Source organism: Rhopilema esculentum, unplaced genomic scaffold (genome assembly GCF_057945365.1).
Source record: "Rhopilema esculentum isolate cy_ngs unplaced genomic scaffold, ASM5794536v1 HiC_scaffold_36, whole genome shotgun sequence".
Classification (NCBI taxonomy): domain Eukaryota; kingdom Metazoa; phylum Cnidaria; class Scyphozoa; order Rhizostomeae; family Rhizostomatidae; genus Rhopilema; species Rhopilema esculentum.
The window spans coordinates 369,317-383,869 of NW_028300847.1; the positions used below are offsets into that span (position 1 = coordinate 369,317).

General features: G+C 35.2%; 1 protein-coding gene across 1 annotated transcript in view; it reads left to right on the forward strand.

Annotated features, from left to right (window-relative positions):
* The window catches only part of LOC135688332 (nucleoporin NUP188-like), a 48,907-nt gene that overhangs the window by 3,132 nt on the left and 31,222 nt on the right, over positions 1-14,553 (forward strand). Inside the window, exons 2-11 of the mRNA XM_089115745.1 lie at positions 2,105-2,159; positions 3,715-3,788; positions 5,407-5,485; positions 6,446-6,526; positions 7,902-7,946; positions 8,060-8,152; positions 8,619-8,672; positions 11,638-11,694; positions 11,929-11,979; positions 12,128-12,214. Coding sequence (XP_088971871.1) covers positions 2,105-2,159; positions 3,715-3,788; positions 5,407-5,485; positions 6,446-6,526; positions 7,902-7,946; positions 8,060-8,152; positions 8,619-8,672; positions 11,638-11,694; positions 11,929-11,979; positions 12,128-12,214 — 676 coding nt within the window. The remainder of the gene's footprint in view (positions 1-2,104; positions 2,160-3,714; positions 3,789-5,406; positions 5,486-6,445; positions 6,527-7,901; positions 7,947-8,059; positions 8,153-8,618; positions 8,673-11,637; positions 11,695-11,928; positions 11,980-12,127; positions 12,215-14,553) is intronic.

Below are 14,553 nucleotides of genomic sequence, written 5' to 3' on the forward strand. Positions count from 1 at the left end.
ACTAAAGGCTTCAGAATTGGTGTCTGAAATGCTCAAACTAAAAGCTGGTGGAACAGAACTGAGAGTACCATCACTTTAGTTGCGAATCGCCGTCGTTCGATTCGGTTTGAGGCGAGATTAACGAAATACACTGTGACGTCAAAATTGCGTCACAGTGTCACCAAACCGAAAAATTGTTGTCGGTTAATTCATTCCAATTATCGAAATGCAAGAGCTTATATCTCACAAACTGTAAAATATATCGAAAAACAAATAACGAATTCGTGATCAGCAGGCTCAACTTCATAATAAGAATAGCCAATAAAATGCAAGTACAAAATTTGGCTGGAGAGGCCCTTTAACAGAAAACTGCAAAAACACCTGTTTGCGCGTGTGGTCAAAAGCATGCGCAATTTAACTTGCGCGTGTGCAGGCGTGTGCGGGTGCGATTGCACATGCTAGACAAAAAGGACTGAGACAGGTGATTGGCTAATGACATTTTGTAAACAAACCTGCTGATTGGTCTGGAACAGAAAGTGTTCTTGTTGTTATCTCTGCTTTGTTAAAACCACATCAAAGTTTTTTTGCCGAAAATTTATCCGACAAAATGATGTAATGATGCTGCAAGCCAAAGGATGCAAGTGTGATAAAATGCAATAATTATGCATTTTATGATGTAATAATGATGCATGTGATAAAATTGCATTGGTTGGGTCTCAGATATCATGTTTTATTTCAAATGTGTGATTTGATGTACAATGTTTTGCTCTTTCTATGAAGTAGTCTCATTAAATAGAGGTGAAGACATAGCTAGTCTAAAGACAAGTGGACAAGTTTTTTTAAAAATGGAAAAGACACCTTATTTTAAAAAAATATTCAAATATTCGTAGATAGGCCCTTTTAAACCATAACTAAGACAAATTTCAAACTAAGCCCTAATGCCTGGATTAGTATGCTCATTATTTATTTTTGATTAACATTAGTATGGTGGCCCAGCATTCTCATTCAAAAAACAGAAACATATTTTATGAAATATAAAAAAATCACAGATATTTGTGGTAAATTTGACATTAAATTCAAATTATTTTCTTGAAGTTTAAAATAACTTGTCAAAAAGCAGAATAAACATAATAAAGAAATTAAAGAAACATTTCCATTTCCAAGTTTCAAATAGAATTTATTCTTTTTGTTTCTGAAAATCGTTTGAAAGTTGTCAAAAAAAACATTTTCGTTTTCATTTTCAAAATTAAATGTCACGATCGGCCCAGCGTTCTCATAGACCACAATGCTTTGCAAGAATAAGCGCCTCATTTCCATGCAGCTTTTTGCACCCTTTTTGCTTTGCTTGCCACTTAACAGTGAAGAACGCATACCTCGTGGTAGCCTATTTAATTTGAATTAATCATGAAAAGGCATTATACTTGGGAAAAACTTTATAAGGTAATGAGTAACAAAAGAATAAAACAAAACGAGGCATCAAATAAAAATAAAAAACTCGGATCTGCCCCACACAAGATTGTCGTCCAGAAGCTTTCTTCAGAACCCGACAGCAAGCAAACCTATTGTCCGATTGAGCCACCCGAATTTGTACCATTTGAGTTTGATGAAATAACTCTACCTAACTTGAAGAGTGCTTGTGCTGCTCATTTTGGCCTCCCTGTCAGTACATGTGACGTGCTTGTCTCAAACAAAGGTCCCTTGTGCACAAATATTCAACAAATACCACATGAGCAAGCAAGAATTGACATTTTGTGTTGTTCTTTATGTTTAGAAGATGTAACAAAATATTGTTTAGCTCTAAGTGCCAAAGATGCTGCTGAGGTCTATGTAGTTGATGGCCCATCCCAAACAGCCAGGCCTATCTTACCCTGTTATGCAGAAAATGATAGGTTTTTTGCAAGATCTCAGATGTACCTTATTTACCATCTCATGGATTGTATAATAACTTCTTCACACCTTTTAAAATACCTAACTTATCTTAAAGTATTTATACAAGGAATGACATTCTGTACATCACCACCTCCTGTAGAGTGGAAAAGCTAGATTTTATTTCCACTTTCAACATAGATTCAATTTTTTGCTTATTTATAAAAATCTTTGTAATCTAAGCAGTATTTTTCCTTAGTTGCTGCAAAGAACTTTGGTCCATCATCTCTGGGCGATCTTCTCTTTTGCTTCCTGTAAGTACCACTTTTAATAGTTTTATTTCCTTTGTGTTGGGGGGAACAGCAAAGAGATACAATCTTGGGGTTGGTTTGGGTTATTGACAGCATTATTTAACTAACAAAGAAATTTTATAAAATTCACTACAATGCATCACAATAATTGTTGCCTTTGATTTTATCGGCACTTGTAGTTGCTAGTGCCATGTTGGCAGTGCTGTCTTGAGGTTTCGGAGGGCCTTGGACAAAGCTGCAAGTTTTTGCAACCATGCATTTAAGATTAGCTCATCAGAATGTATCTTTCAATTTTTTCTTGCAGTCACTTAAAACTTTAAACCCTTTTTAGGTACAATTTTGCTATGTTTGATTGATCCCATTATTGGAGACAAATTCAATACTTTTTCGAAGCCTGCCCCCCCCCCCCCCCCCCACTGCAAAACCCAATTCATTTGAAATTATTTCATTAAAGGGAGTATTGTGTTATTCTTTTCTTCTGTTTCCTTTACTTTAATCTTTATTTTTTTCTATTTATAGTGTTGACTTGGAGTGAGATTCTCTCCAATATAGCTCTTTTGTCAGATAATGTAGCTCTTTTGAGAAGAATTATTCTATATTGAAAGAAATGTAGGTAATATGGAAGACCTGACATTTGTGTTAGGTATCCTCATTGTCTTTATCCTAATTGACCATGCCAGCATTTTATTTGCCATCTTATCCCAAAAAGACATTAGGCCTAAATTCTACTACATTCATTATGAAAACTTTAGGAATCTTTGAAAAGTTGTGCCTTGAATTCAAGCAAAACTAAAATTTGTTTGTGCATGTAAAGTGACAAAAGGTTTTGAGGCAATCAAATGAATTGTTAAAGGTGCAACTTTTAAAAGAAATTTATAGCTTTTTCAAATATTAAAACACCTGCTTTTGTCAGAAATCTGGAAATTGTTGGATTATTGGTTATCCTATGAAGAACAAATTTTTGAGATTTACTTTGTTTCATTACGAAAGGATAAGGATTTGCTACTTAATCCACCAGACCTTTTTTGCATTTTATGATATGAACATCTCCTAAAAATGTAAATCCAAACTCAAATATCATATATCAAAATTATATTATTCCAAACGACAATGACATTCTATAGTTACATCTAAACTGATCAAGTATGCAGAAACAAAGGAATCAATTAAAATTTTTAAAGATTTACCAACAGAAAGAAAAATATTTTACATTCTCTTTGAAATTTTGAATCAGATAATTATTGTTTTGTTTCATTTCTTTATTGGAAACTTTTGCACCATTAATGAATTTGTACATAATTGTATTTGATACAGTCATTGATAACTGAAAGTTGCTTCACAATGTTAATGCTTCTTGGTATCTTTAGACAAAGAAGACGATTCAAGTCATGCAGACAGTAAATAGCTAGTAAATCTGTGAAGAAAGTTATCCTTAATTGAATCTTAATCCTGTTTTCAAAATTGGTAGTTACAGGCAACCAAAATCTCGATTCATATCTTCAAACTATTTTGTGCAACGGATCTTAGAAGGAGAAAATTAATTATTTTCTACTCATAGGAAGAAATATCTAAAGTGTTGGTTGATAACGAGGAGAGATTTCACAATGGTCTTGCTGCTTTTAAGAATGCAAGGTATAATTTTTGAGTTTTTCTATTTTAAAAGGTTGAAATCTATTACTGTATTTATTTGATTTGTTGTGGAAAAACAAAACTGTTATATTATTTTATGATAGACAATTTGTAGGAAAAACAAAGATAATGGAACTTAAGTCACTTTGCATTATCAAGCTGGTTGTTGGAAGTCATGGTGGGTTTTAACAAGCCAAGGTTTATGAACAAGTCCCGTATCCTTGCATTCAAAAATTTTGGTGGACAACGACAGTCCTTTTCGTTTTCGTTTGTCGACGATCACTCGCGATCGCATCAGCACTCGCGAAAACCCGACCACGAGAGCGTTTGATCGCTCGCGCAAAACGGTGGATTTGAGGAATAATATAGAAAATACAAAGCCGATATATCAAAATGCAGGAAATATTAGTAAGCTGAATCAACCTCATCTCAACGAAAAAAATGCATTTGATAATCAATTCCACCGCGAATGTTTACGAATACTATTGGCACTCGGTATTTGAACTACCATAGCACTAGGAACATTTTCTGGGCAGTTGAAGCGTTTTTTAAAAAAAAGAACATTTTGCGATCGCCAGACAATAGCGTCTATATTTCGTGATATACATACTGTTTATAAATGAAGCACATTTGTATTGGGTATTTGATCCTTTTTGGAATACATTAAAGGTCATCGTGACAGTTCGTTTTCATTTGATATAACCTTTAACAAAAGAATTATATGGTTTTTATAAACATTACGGACGCTTTTAGCATTGTTGATTATTATCATTTTTAGAGCGATCGCTCCCACAAGAGAAATCACGCGAGCGTTTGGCCACTCGGGTGGGCCATTTCTTACGAAAAGCCTGGGTTGACCTCATCACAAATGATGGTCGTTTTCAACTGCAATGACTTGGGATGAGCCACTCTTTAGATGGCTTTTATTTGTTCACCTTTTCCAACAACCTTGTATAGATTGGTTTATAATAGACTATGAACTAATTTATCAGTGTTTCTACATTGACTGGGGGTAGCTTGCTATGATAATTGTGCTAGTTCTTGACCTCCCCAAAAATTATGAAAAAGCAAATTGATCATAGGTTTTCAGAAATCTAATTTTTCAAGGTAGGGCGGCACAGTGAATTTTATAAGTTTTTTGTTTGTGCAGTCTTTTTTTTCTGTTTCCTGTAGAAAAATTTACGATTCCTGTAAATTTCCCACGTCGTATCAAAGGGTTGTTCCCAATCACCTTCATAATTCCACCACTGCCGTAATCACTGTTTGCAGACTGGGGAATTGAGCACTGCAGCATTCATGGAAACATTTACTTTTCCACATGATGTATAAATTTGTTTAATTCATTGATAACCGAAGTAAGACATGCATTCCTACTAAAAAACGCCCCACTCAGAAAGAGGCATTTGTGGGAAAAGAACCCTTCCAAACAATCCTTTATATTTAAACACAGTGTTAATAAATTTGTTCTCATAATGTGTTGGCTTTGTAAGTGTACTCACTAAAGATCTTATCCATTTCAGGAAAATGAATATGTAGTACAGAAGTCAGATTATAGTTACCACCAAACATACATATTATTCAACCTTTTCATACTGGTACTTATAATTCTTTTTATTGCCAGTGAAGAATCCTATCTAGAATTAAAGAAGAAAAGTCCAAGTAAAGGACTGGAGTTGGTGCTAAAATTGAGTGAATTGCTGGTAAATAAATTTATTTTCTTATTTGATCATTTCAGTTTCCTCCTGCCACCCAGAAAAATACCTTTCATGATGCACTACTCTTCTTGAATTTGAAAGCATTTAAAAGGAATCTTTGAAAAGTTGTGCCTTGCATTTTGAAAGAATTGAAAGTGCCTTGCATGCGATATAAGTGTTAGCAAAAAGAAAGCTCAAGGTGACAGCTTTCAAAGGCACATTAAGAAAAGTTTTGAGCGGATTCTACCTAATAAGCAAAATGGAGCAAAAGGACCCTGTGTGCATTACATGTCAAATCACCATCCAAATTTTGCGGAATTTGCTGATTTTCTTTCCACTTGAATCTGCTCACAAGCGTAGCTACTGCATTTTTTTAAAAAAAGCAAGAATTTGGTTTTCTTCTGCAAAACCAGGTCATGGAATTAAATTCTGAGAGCAATCCATGGGAACTGGTTCATTGGAAAGCGCATTTCGGATACAGGAGCAAATGAAAACTGATCAAATTGAAAAGGAAAATATAAGATATAAAGCAAAATATTGAAAATTTTCAAACTGGGAATAATGAGAAGGTTTTATTGAATGGTTCTTGCAGAGCGAGGGTTGTAATTGTAAACATGCTTCATCAGGTACAAAAAGTTGATCGTTATAAGTTAGAGCGTCTTTGTGTATAGCACTCATTCTGAGACTTAAATTCATTTTCCTCATGTAAACGCCCAGCAGGCTAACATTAACCATTTAACGTCGGGCTGTAAGGTGTAAATTTTGTATCCAGATTACCCAGTGATGACACCATTGCATTGGGCAAAATAATATTGATGTTTCAGGTTTATCGTATTATGCACATATATCGAATGGTTTCCAAAAACTCGTGTGTACTAAAGCAATCTAGCCGCCTCAAAAACATTTCTTAAGGGTCTGGGTCAAGTTTTCTTTCAGTGAGAAGTATTCTTCCTTGCTTTATGGCAGAATCTTGATGCAATCCAAGCGCAGGAGTTATTCCAGAGTTTTGTAAGGACAGAATTCCGAGGAACCTCAAAGCAGTTGCAGGTAATGCTTTATGATTATTTATTGTTGAATTAATTATATTTGTAAAATTAATTTATTTGTATTAATCAACCATGATACTTCTTCACTTTGGGCCTTGTTCAATGTTTCTAGATAGCTGGACAGTACTCTCGATAAATGGAAGACAGCTCCATCATAGCAACATAGATCAGGATTGAAAGTTTGCTTTACATTGTCACAGGTCGTAAAATATACCTCGACGAAGAGCCCCTTTACAGCGTGACATTCCTCAGCTTTACATTTAACGCCATAATGGCCCAGGTCTATATCTATATCCAATATATAGTTGGTTGAGAAGATTGGTAGGGAGTCCTGATGGATAATCATTTACACTATATAAGCCTGGCGTCAAATGCGAAATAGGCGAAGAAAGAAACAGACACACCGGACTATACGAAAATGACTTACAAAAATGGACTTGGACGTTAAGTGACAGCGACCTTAATCCAATCTACAAGTTGTGTGAATATATTTGGGAGGTCATTTGGGTGGTCTTTATTGACTTAAAATGAAAGTTGACCTTTTGAAATATTGGTATATCCAAGTAGTTGTAATAATTCAAAGACACTAGACTTTAAAAGATTTCAACGTTCAACCACGAAGGCGGGGCTGAAAAACAAAAAGTGCTCCGCAGTCTCAATACCATCGTTGTTAAGGCACATTAGGTTTATGGATTCCCTAAAACTAAGCTTGAATTTTTGAAAACAAAATTTACTAAGTTCCACTCTAGGTTGGGTGATAAAGATAACCCTATTAGTTCATGAATCCAACAAACGGATTTAGCAGGAGGACGGATTTTGGAGATTAACTTTTCCTAAAGGAAGCAACTGCTAGTGCAAGTCTATTCTCCTGACCTATTTCATTCCATTCAGCAAGGCAATCGGGATAGAACCTATACTTGAACTTTTCTGTTCTTGCCCTTATTCGTCAAATTGCATCCCAATTGCGAAAAAGTAATGTGACCGTTGAATTTTGGGGATTGGATCTTTTATGTATGCAGGTGTCAGATTATTCATCATTTTGTAAAACAAGGTAAGGCGTCGTCGGAAACTTGAGGATTCCCAACCAAGCTCAGCGTAAATCATCGTTTGCGATGCCCTCCCCATGTTTCTGTGATGTCTAGAAATCTTTTTTACCCACGACCTGAGACTCTAGCTAACCGTTGATGGCTCAACCATCAGTTTTTTTAATCTTCACTGTTGTCATTACCATTGCCATTACCTTGAATCTTTTTTAAGGACGTAGACTGCCTGTTGTCTAGGCAGAGTTGCTAATGGTGGTAACTGTCGAGGTCATTCTTGCCACTTCATGTCGTAATCATTTACATGATTAAGACAAGCTACCGTTTTGTCTCTAGAGACAGTTGGAGCAAAGCAGTTTTCCAGAAGAGCTCGTCTTGCAAGTAAGTAACCAAATTATCTTCCATATTCTAAACTTTATCTGAGAGCCAAATTCTTTAATAATCGCAAGCTGCTACTGGTCATTTTTACTTAGCTCTGCATTTATTTCTTTTAGGTGGTATCATTCTACTTCAGGGAGAGAATTTTTCTCCTTAGATGCATCAAGTATATTTTAACGTATTCACAACATCCCGAATGTCTTTTCCAGGTTTGTTAATTTTTCATTTGGTCCCCTGGATCATTTTCTATATTGCTCAACTTTATTCTAAAAAATGACTTATGAATGTTGTAAATTGTTTATGAATATTGCCATTTCCTTGAGTGTATATTGCGTTTTTTGTCGATGTTTAAGTTACCATTCTGGCCAGCTAATTTTGACAGTATGATATGCTACAGAACTGTTTCCATTTACTTTAGTAACTGTCTCGCAGGTAGTAGTAAAGAAAACTAAAGTCGTACTAAAGAATGCAAGCTGAAAAAAGTAGCTTCCATGCACGTGTTTTAAGTATTGATTAATGGTGGTGTCAAATAGTATGGAAGAGGGGTTCTTGCAAATATACTTTGTCAACCACCGTTTTGTTTCTGTGCTATGTTCTCTGATTTCTGAATATCCATATTTATGTATCTGCCCAGAATAGCAAGTTTTTACGGTAACATTTACTTTTCTTTTACAGTTGGAATTTGCTTCTTGTGTTAAAAACTTAGTTTCTCATGGTTTCCTTAATAAGGTAATGCCCAACTCTTTTTAAAGTATGCTTAATTTAACTATGTATTTCAGGATAATATTCAATTTGGGTTTGACTACTGTGTTATTCAATTTAACAAAAGAGAGAAACATGGCGGCTGTGTTTAGATTTCTGATCACATGCTTCGCATATTGTCTCATTTTATATAACACATCTACTTGTCATAAATTCCATTATTTTGACAGTTTTGACAAAAAGAGTTTTTTCAATGATACTGATAGATTCAGCCTACTTTCTACAATGAAATACTGGGAAAGCATTTCAGCTGCTTGCTACAATGGCAACCGTGCTAGGCCTAGGCCTAAGTTTGTGCGAAGTAATAACTTGAAGGGAAGAGTTCTCTTAGACTTTACATCGCAACGATAACCATCATGTTCAGTGGCGATGTTTGTCCAAATCTTGGAGCTGTCAAATATCCATGCAGTTTCTTTTACGGGCCCGTTGCTAAAAACCACAGGAAATTCACATGTAATATCTGTATTAGCAGGGTACACATCAAATGTGAAGGTATAACAGAGAAGAAATACAAAATACTTTCTAAGCTGGATGATTACTGTTGGACTTGTAATGTTTGCTGTGCAGGAAATCTCCCATTTACTAACACAGCGAATGATGAAATGAATTTTGACCAAAACCTGGGGCAGCAAAGAGCACTGGGGCAAGTTGATCAGTCAGAAATTGTTTCTAAAAGGTTATTGAAAGCAATAAAATGAGGATGTTACATATAAACATATATTGATTGCTTTCGAAACTTGATTTCACATAACTTTTGGCTGAAAAACCAGCTTTTGATACACTCAGTATGAATGAGTCAAAATTGGATGAAAGAATTGAGAATGAGGATGTACAGATTCCTGGCTACATATTACACAGGGATGACAGTGATAAACATGGAGGAGGAGTTGCCCTTTATGTATCAGACAAATTTGAAGCTTACAAGCTTGAGGAATGGGAAAATAATGACATTGAAGCAGTATGGGTTAAGCTTTGCTTAAAAAGAAGCCGTCCAATAATTGTAGGGAGCATATATAGGCCACCAAAAAATGGAGAGGATATTGAAGCAACAGAAGCTGTCCTCAGATATCTGGATGAACTGCAGAAAGAATTTAGATCCATAAAAGAAATCCATATCTTCGGCGACATGAACTGTAATATGCTCCTCCCTATTAAATGATACCTGTAGCACACTGGGGGCGTCCCAGATTTTAAAGTCTTCCACAAGAGAAACTTCCCACTCATCAACACTGATTGATCTGATTATTTCTATAGAAGAAAATAGCATGAGGGACAGTGGGGTCATAAAAACATCAATTAGTGACCATTACATGACATATGCTATAAGAGAAAGAAAAAATTTCAGAAGTCCCCCAAGGATAATTCATACAAGGTCATACAAGAAATTTGATGAAAATCTTTTTAGCCATGATCTGACGCAAGAGGACTGAAATGACTTTTACCAAACAAGGGATGTCAGCATTGCAGCTAAATGTTTCACTGACACTTTTCTGAAAGTAGCTGACAAGCATGCAAAGAAAATAGAAATAAAAGGGAAGACAAACAATGTTTTTTCAGATAAGCTTTTGGCATTAATTAAAGAAAGTGATGTAGCTAAATTGAAAGCATCCAGGTCTGGAAAGGAAGAGGAATGGAATAAGTATAGGAAATTGAGAAATAGAGTTACAAAGCTAAAAACAGAGAAGAGAAACTATCTTAATGAAACAGTTGATAATACAAAGGAAAATCCCAACGAAATGTGGAAGAAATTAAAGGAATGTGTCCCCTGTAAAAACACAAAGGTTTATCAGCCAATTAGAATCGAGACTGATGGAAAAGAGGAGACATGTAACAGAAAAATTTCACGAACATTTAATGAGTACTTTGCAAATATAGCCTGTAAACTGGCTGAAAAATTCACTGGAGTAAGGAAAGCTATCCAACAAACTTGTGCAAATACAACTTTCGAGTTTGACTTTTTCAATGATGCACAGTTACAAAACAAAATGAGAGAACTGAAAAATGGAAAGTCAGCTGGTCTAGATGGTAGAAGTGTCAAACTACTCTAGGCTAGCGCATCCTCAATTTCTACACACCTAGCTCATTTGCTGAACTTCTCTCTCATATCAGGAAAAGTACCAGATTTATGGAAAAGAAAAAGGGTAACACCAATTCACAAATCAAGGAGCAAATCACTGCGCAAAAAGTATAGGCCAATATCAATTCAACCAATTCCCCTAAAAATTCTCGAGCGAGAAATATATCAACAGTTAGCTGTATAAGTCTTGGAATAACCCTGAACTTCTTCAATTCTAACGATCTCTGCTACTGACAACTTCTAAAACAATCAATGACGAACACGCTTTTTCCTTTTTTTATAATTTCTTTTGTTTGTGCTTGTAATAGTCTTTTTCTTTGTAAACCCAGGCTAGCCAATTGCAAAATACCTTTGTAATAGTGAAATTTGTAATTGTAGTTTTAATTGAAAATGAAAGTTTCCATTATTATTATTATCATTATTTATTTATTTGTTGATCAAAGGTCACAATGAACTCTCTAGAAATTGCTCAAGGTGGCTGATTGATAAATCAATAAAAGGAAAAACGATTCCAGATTCTGTAGGTTAAATGAAAAATCAAAAAATTTCTTGTGTACTAATATTCATGTCCAGCTGTTTTTATTAGGAACAATATAAGCGATATCCTCCTTCTATGTAGAACAAGACGCTTCAAATTTGCGACTCTGTGTTGCGCGCTGAATGCGATTATCAGGCACTGACATATTGTTGTTATCAGATGTTATTGACGGAAAGGCGAATTTTCTTCTTATCACTTTTATGTGCTATCTCTTTTCGTATTTGATTGAGATAAAACACAAATTGGCTTTTACTTTACATGAAACCCACTGTCAATTGGATCTGTTGAACATTTTTACCTTTTTTCCATCTGTACAGATTTTAGAGCAGTTGAAAGACCGATGTAAAACTGGAATGATTCATGCAGGAATAAAGGTTCTTTATTCAATTTTATCATTGCACTTTTCGAATTTAGCAGTTTCATTTGTGTGTACATGAAATCCCAGAGAAGTATCTATTTTAATTGCAAGGCGTTATTGGTTTTTTTGCTTTTCAATCCTTGCTTATAAATTGTCACTGGATGGTTTCAGCGAACTTTTTGTTTGCAAAAGTCGTGTGCTCTTTCTTTTTCTTTTCTATCTTTCAGCACAAGTTAATTTTGTCTTCCAGGAAAATGCACAGCTAGAAGAGATTTTTGCCTATCAAGGACTTCTTGAGCAGGTTTGATAGTCTCTGTCATATTTTTCGCCTAAACTGTACCAAAGTCGATTCAAGTTTTAATTCTACTTAGATTTTTTAAAAATTTTAAAACCATTGAATGCGTCCTCCAGGTGTTGTTTTCTGAAAGTTTTCGTGTTTTTCTTTTCAGTATGAAATGCTACAAGTAGTTCTCGTGTACCATAAAGATGCAAAGCCCTCTGGTGAAGCTCTAGTTGATATCGCAATTTTTTTCCAGGTATAAATCCTGTCGCCATGAGTTGGTGCATTAATAGCAAATACGTGTTATCTTGTTTGAACAAAAGTTGATAAAAGATCTACTCACTTTTAAAGGAAACCTTGGTGTGTCCATTCAACGATGTCTTGAATTGTTCTTAGATTTATTCAATTTTCTTCCCTTGCAACCAAAATTAAAAAGTGGAACACTGCGTGAAAGAAATGTAGGCTCGTCGCCATACTGGTGCACGCGCCAAAATCAAGTGCACCAGCGCCGCTACAAAGACTATGGGTGTCATAATTTGTTTATTTGTAATCATTCAATTAACAGTATAGAACAGGTAATTATTTTTTAAAATAACTACATATAATTCTGTTCATCTAATACTTTAAATCTTGCAAAAGGTGATCTTTAGAGGGGATACAAACCATCGGGCTGGGAAGGGGGCTGTATCCCCAACGTTTGAATTTTTTTATAATCAACTCCAATCGGATAATAGTCTTCCCTTAGTCTTGGAAAAATTTTGGTAGTCAATGGAACTTTCGTCGGGCAGCCCCCCTAGAATTCTCTTCCCATTTGCTTTATCCTTGCTCAAACGATCCAACATTTTACCCAACATTTCGCCAAACATCATGTTAGGTAAAATGTCACATCGTTATTTTTGATGTTGGATGAAATTTGACTGAGGTCAAAAATCCAACAATTCTATTGTTTTGAGGTGTTGTTGGCTCTGCCCACCCGCAGTTGGTTGAAGAGCGCCGAAATTCAATCATCACACTGTTGTTGTTTTCTCGGGCTGGTTCCCTTCGTTTCAGCAATTGCGTCATAATCAGTTACACTTTCATTATGGACAATATAACGAAGTATAACGAATTCTGTGCGAAAGAAGAGGCATAGAGCGTCAGTGAAGATGCTGCAGCACAGAGGAGCATGTGGGGACGAATTTAGCGAAGGCGAAGGGGGACGAATTTAGGTCATGGCCTTGGTGGGGGCTGCGACGCTCATCCTGAATTTTCATTTTCATTTCATTTCAAAATCTTTATACACGAATTCTCTATCAGCTATAATATAAATAAACTACTTCTACAACAAATTAATTCTTTAATAAATATAAAATAAAGGTGTTGCTGTTCTAGGTGATCGTGTTTTGTTTTGGGAATTTATTAACCACGATGACAGTGAAGATATCTGAAGAGAAAATAAATAGAGAAGGCAGCGATTGCCTTTCGTTTTTTCGAATCGAAATGTTGCGAAACTGTGCAGCCTTCAGCGCGACCTTCTACCCAGTCATTTTTTCGATCTGTGGGTGAAAATATTGGCTGAAATGTTGGATCGTTTGACTACCAACGTTTGGTCACATTCAAACAAAAAGAAAAAATGTTGGGTGAAATTTTGGATCGTTTGACCAAGGATTTTTGCCCTCACAGGCGACCCTGGGTGGATTTCCCGAGTTGAATATGGTGACGTGTGGAAAATAAAAAGCCGTCTGAAAAAATCCCAATTGTTTCAAAAGATATTGAATAACTCACAAGTTTTTTCTCAAAGTCTTAATGTTCAACGCTTAATGGGGCTGCAGAGGTATTGCAGTTGTATTATATAAAACAAATAAAACAATATTTTATCCTGTCTGGAAAAAAAATATAGTTTAAAATGAACATAACTCACTTTTCAAATTCTGCAACCAAACTTCTGGAAACAAAATATTTGCAAAAAATATCGTATGTAAATTAAACAATGCTAGGAAGTTAAAATAATTGAAATGGGGTCAGCAAGTCGTTTTCACGCGTATTTTTGCAAAACTTCAATTTTTATCCTCTCTTCTTCAAACTTAAATACGAAAGATCCAAAAATCAAGATTTGACTAGTGAACCAGCTCATGGTAACAGGATTCTTGCTTTTTGATATATTTTGACAACGGCTTCAGTTTGGATACATGGCAATCTTTAATAAATGTGTTATTTGGTGGTTTAGGGTTGACAGAGGGTTGGACAATTAAAAAAGGTTTTTGAAAGAGAGTTGTGTGAGAAAGTCAGCCAGCAATAGGTGTCAATTAACCTTTTAAACAATGTAACAATATTCATCTCCATTCAAACGAGCTCTATTATTTGTTTCATTGCTCTGAATAAATTTTTTTGGTTTGGTTTTTGCGATCTGCAATTACAGTGTCCTAATCGAATTTCTGCAAATCTAGTAGAGTCATAAGCTTCCCTTCACGGTTATGAGAGATTTCTTCGATAAAAGTATTCAAAAGAAAGCTAGAATATTTTTTGAAAATTGCACTGAAGAACAGAAATGCTGCTTTATGTAAGGATAGCATCCAACAGCAAAATCTGCCTTTTTTATACTTTTTGTCATATTCT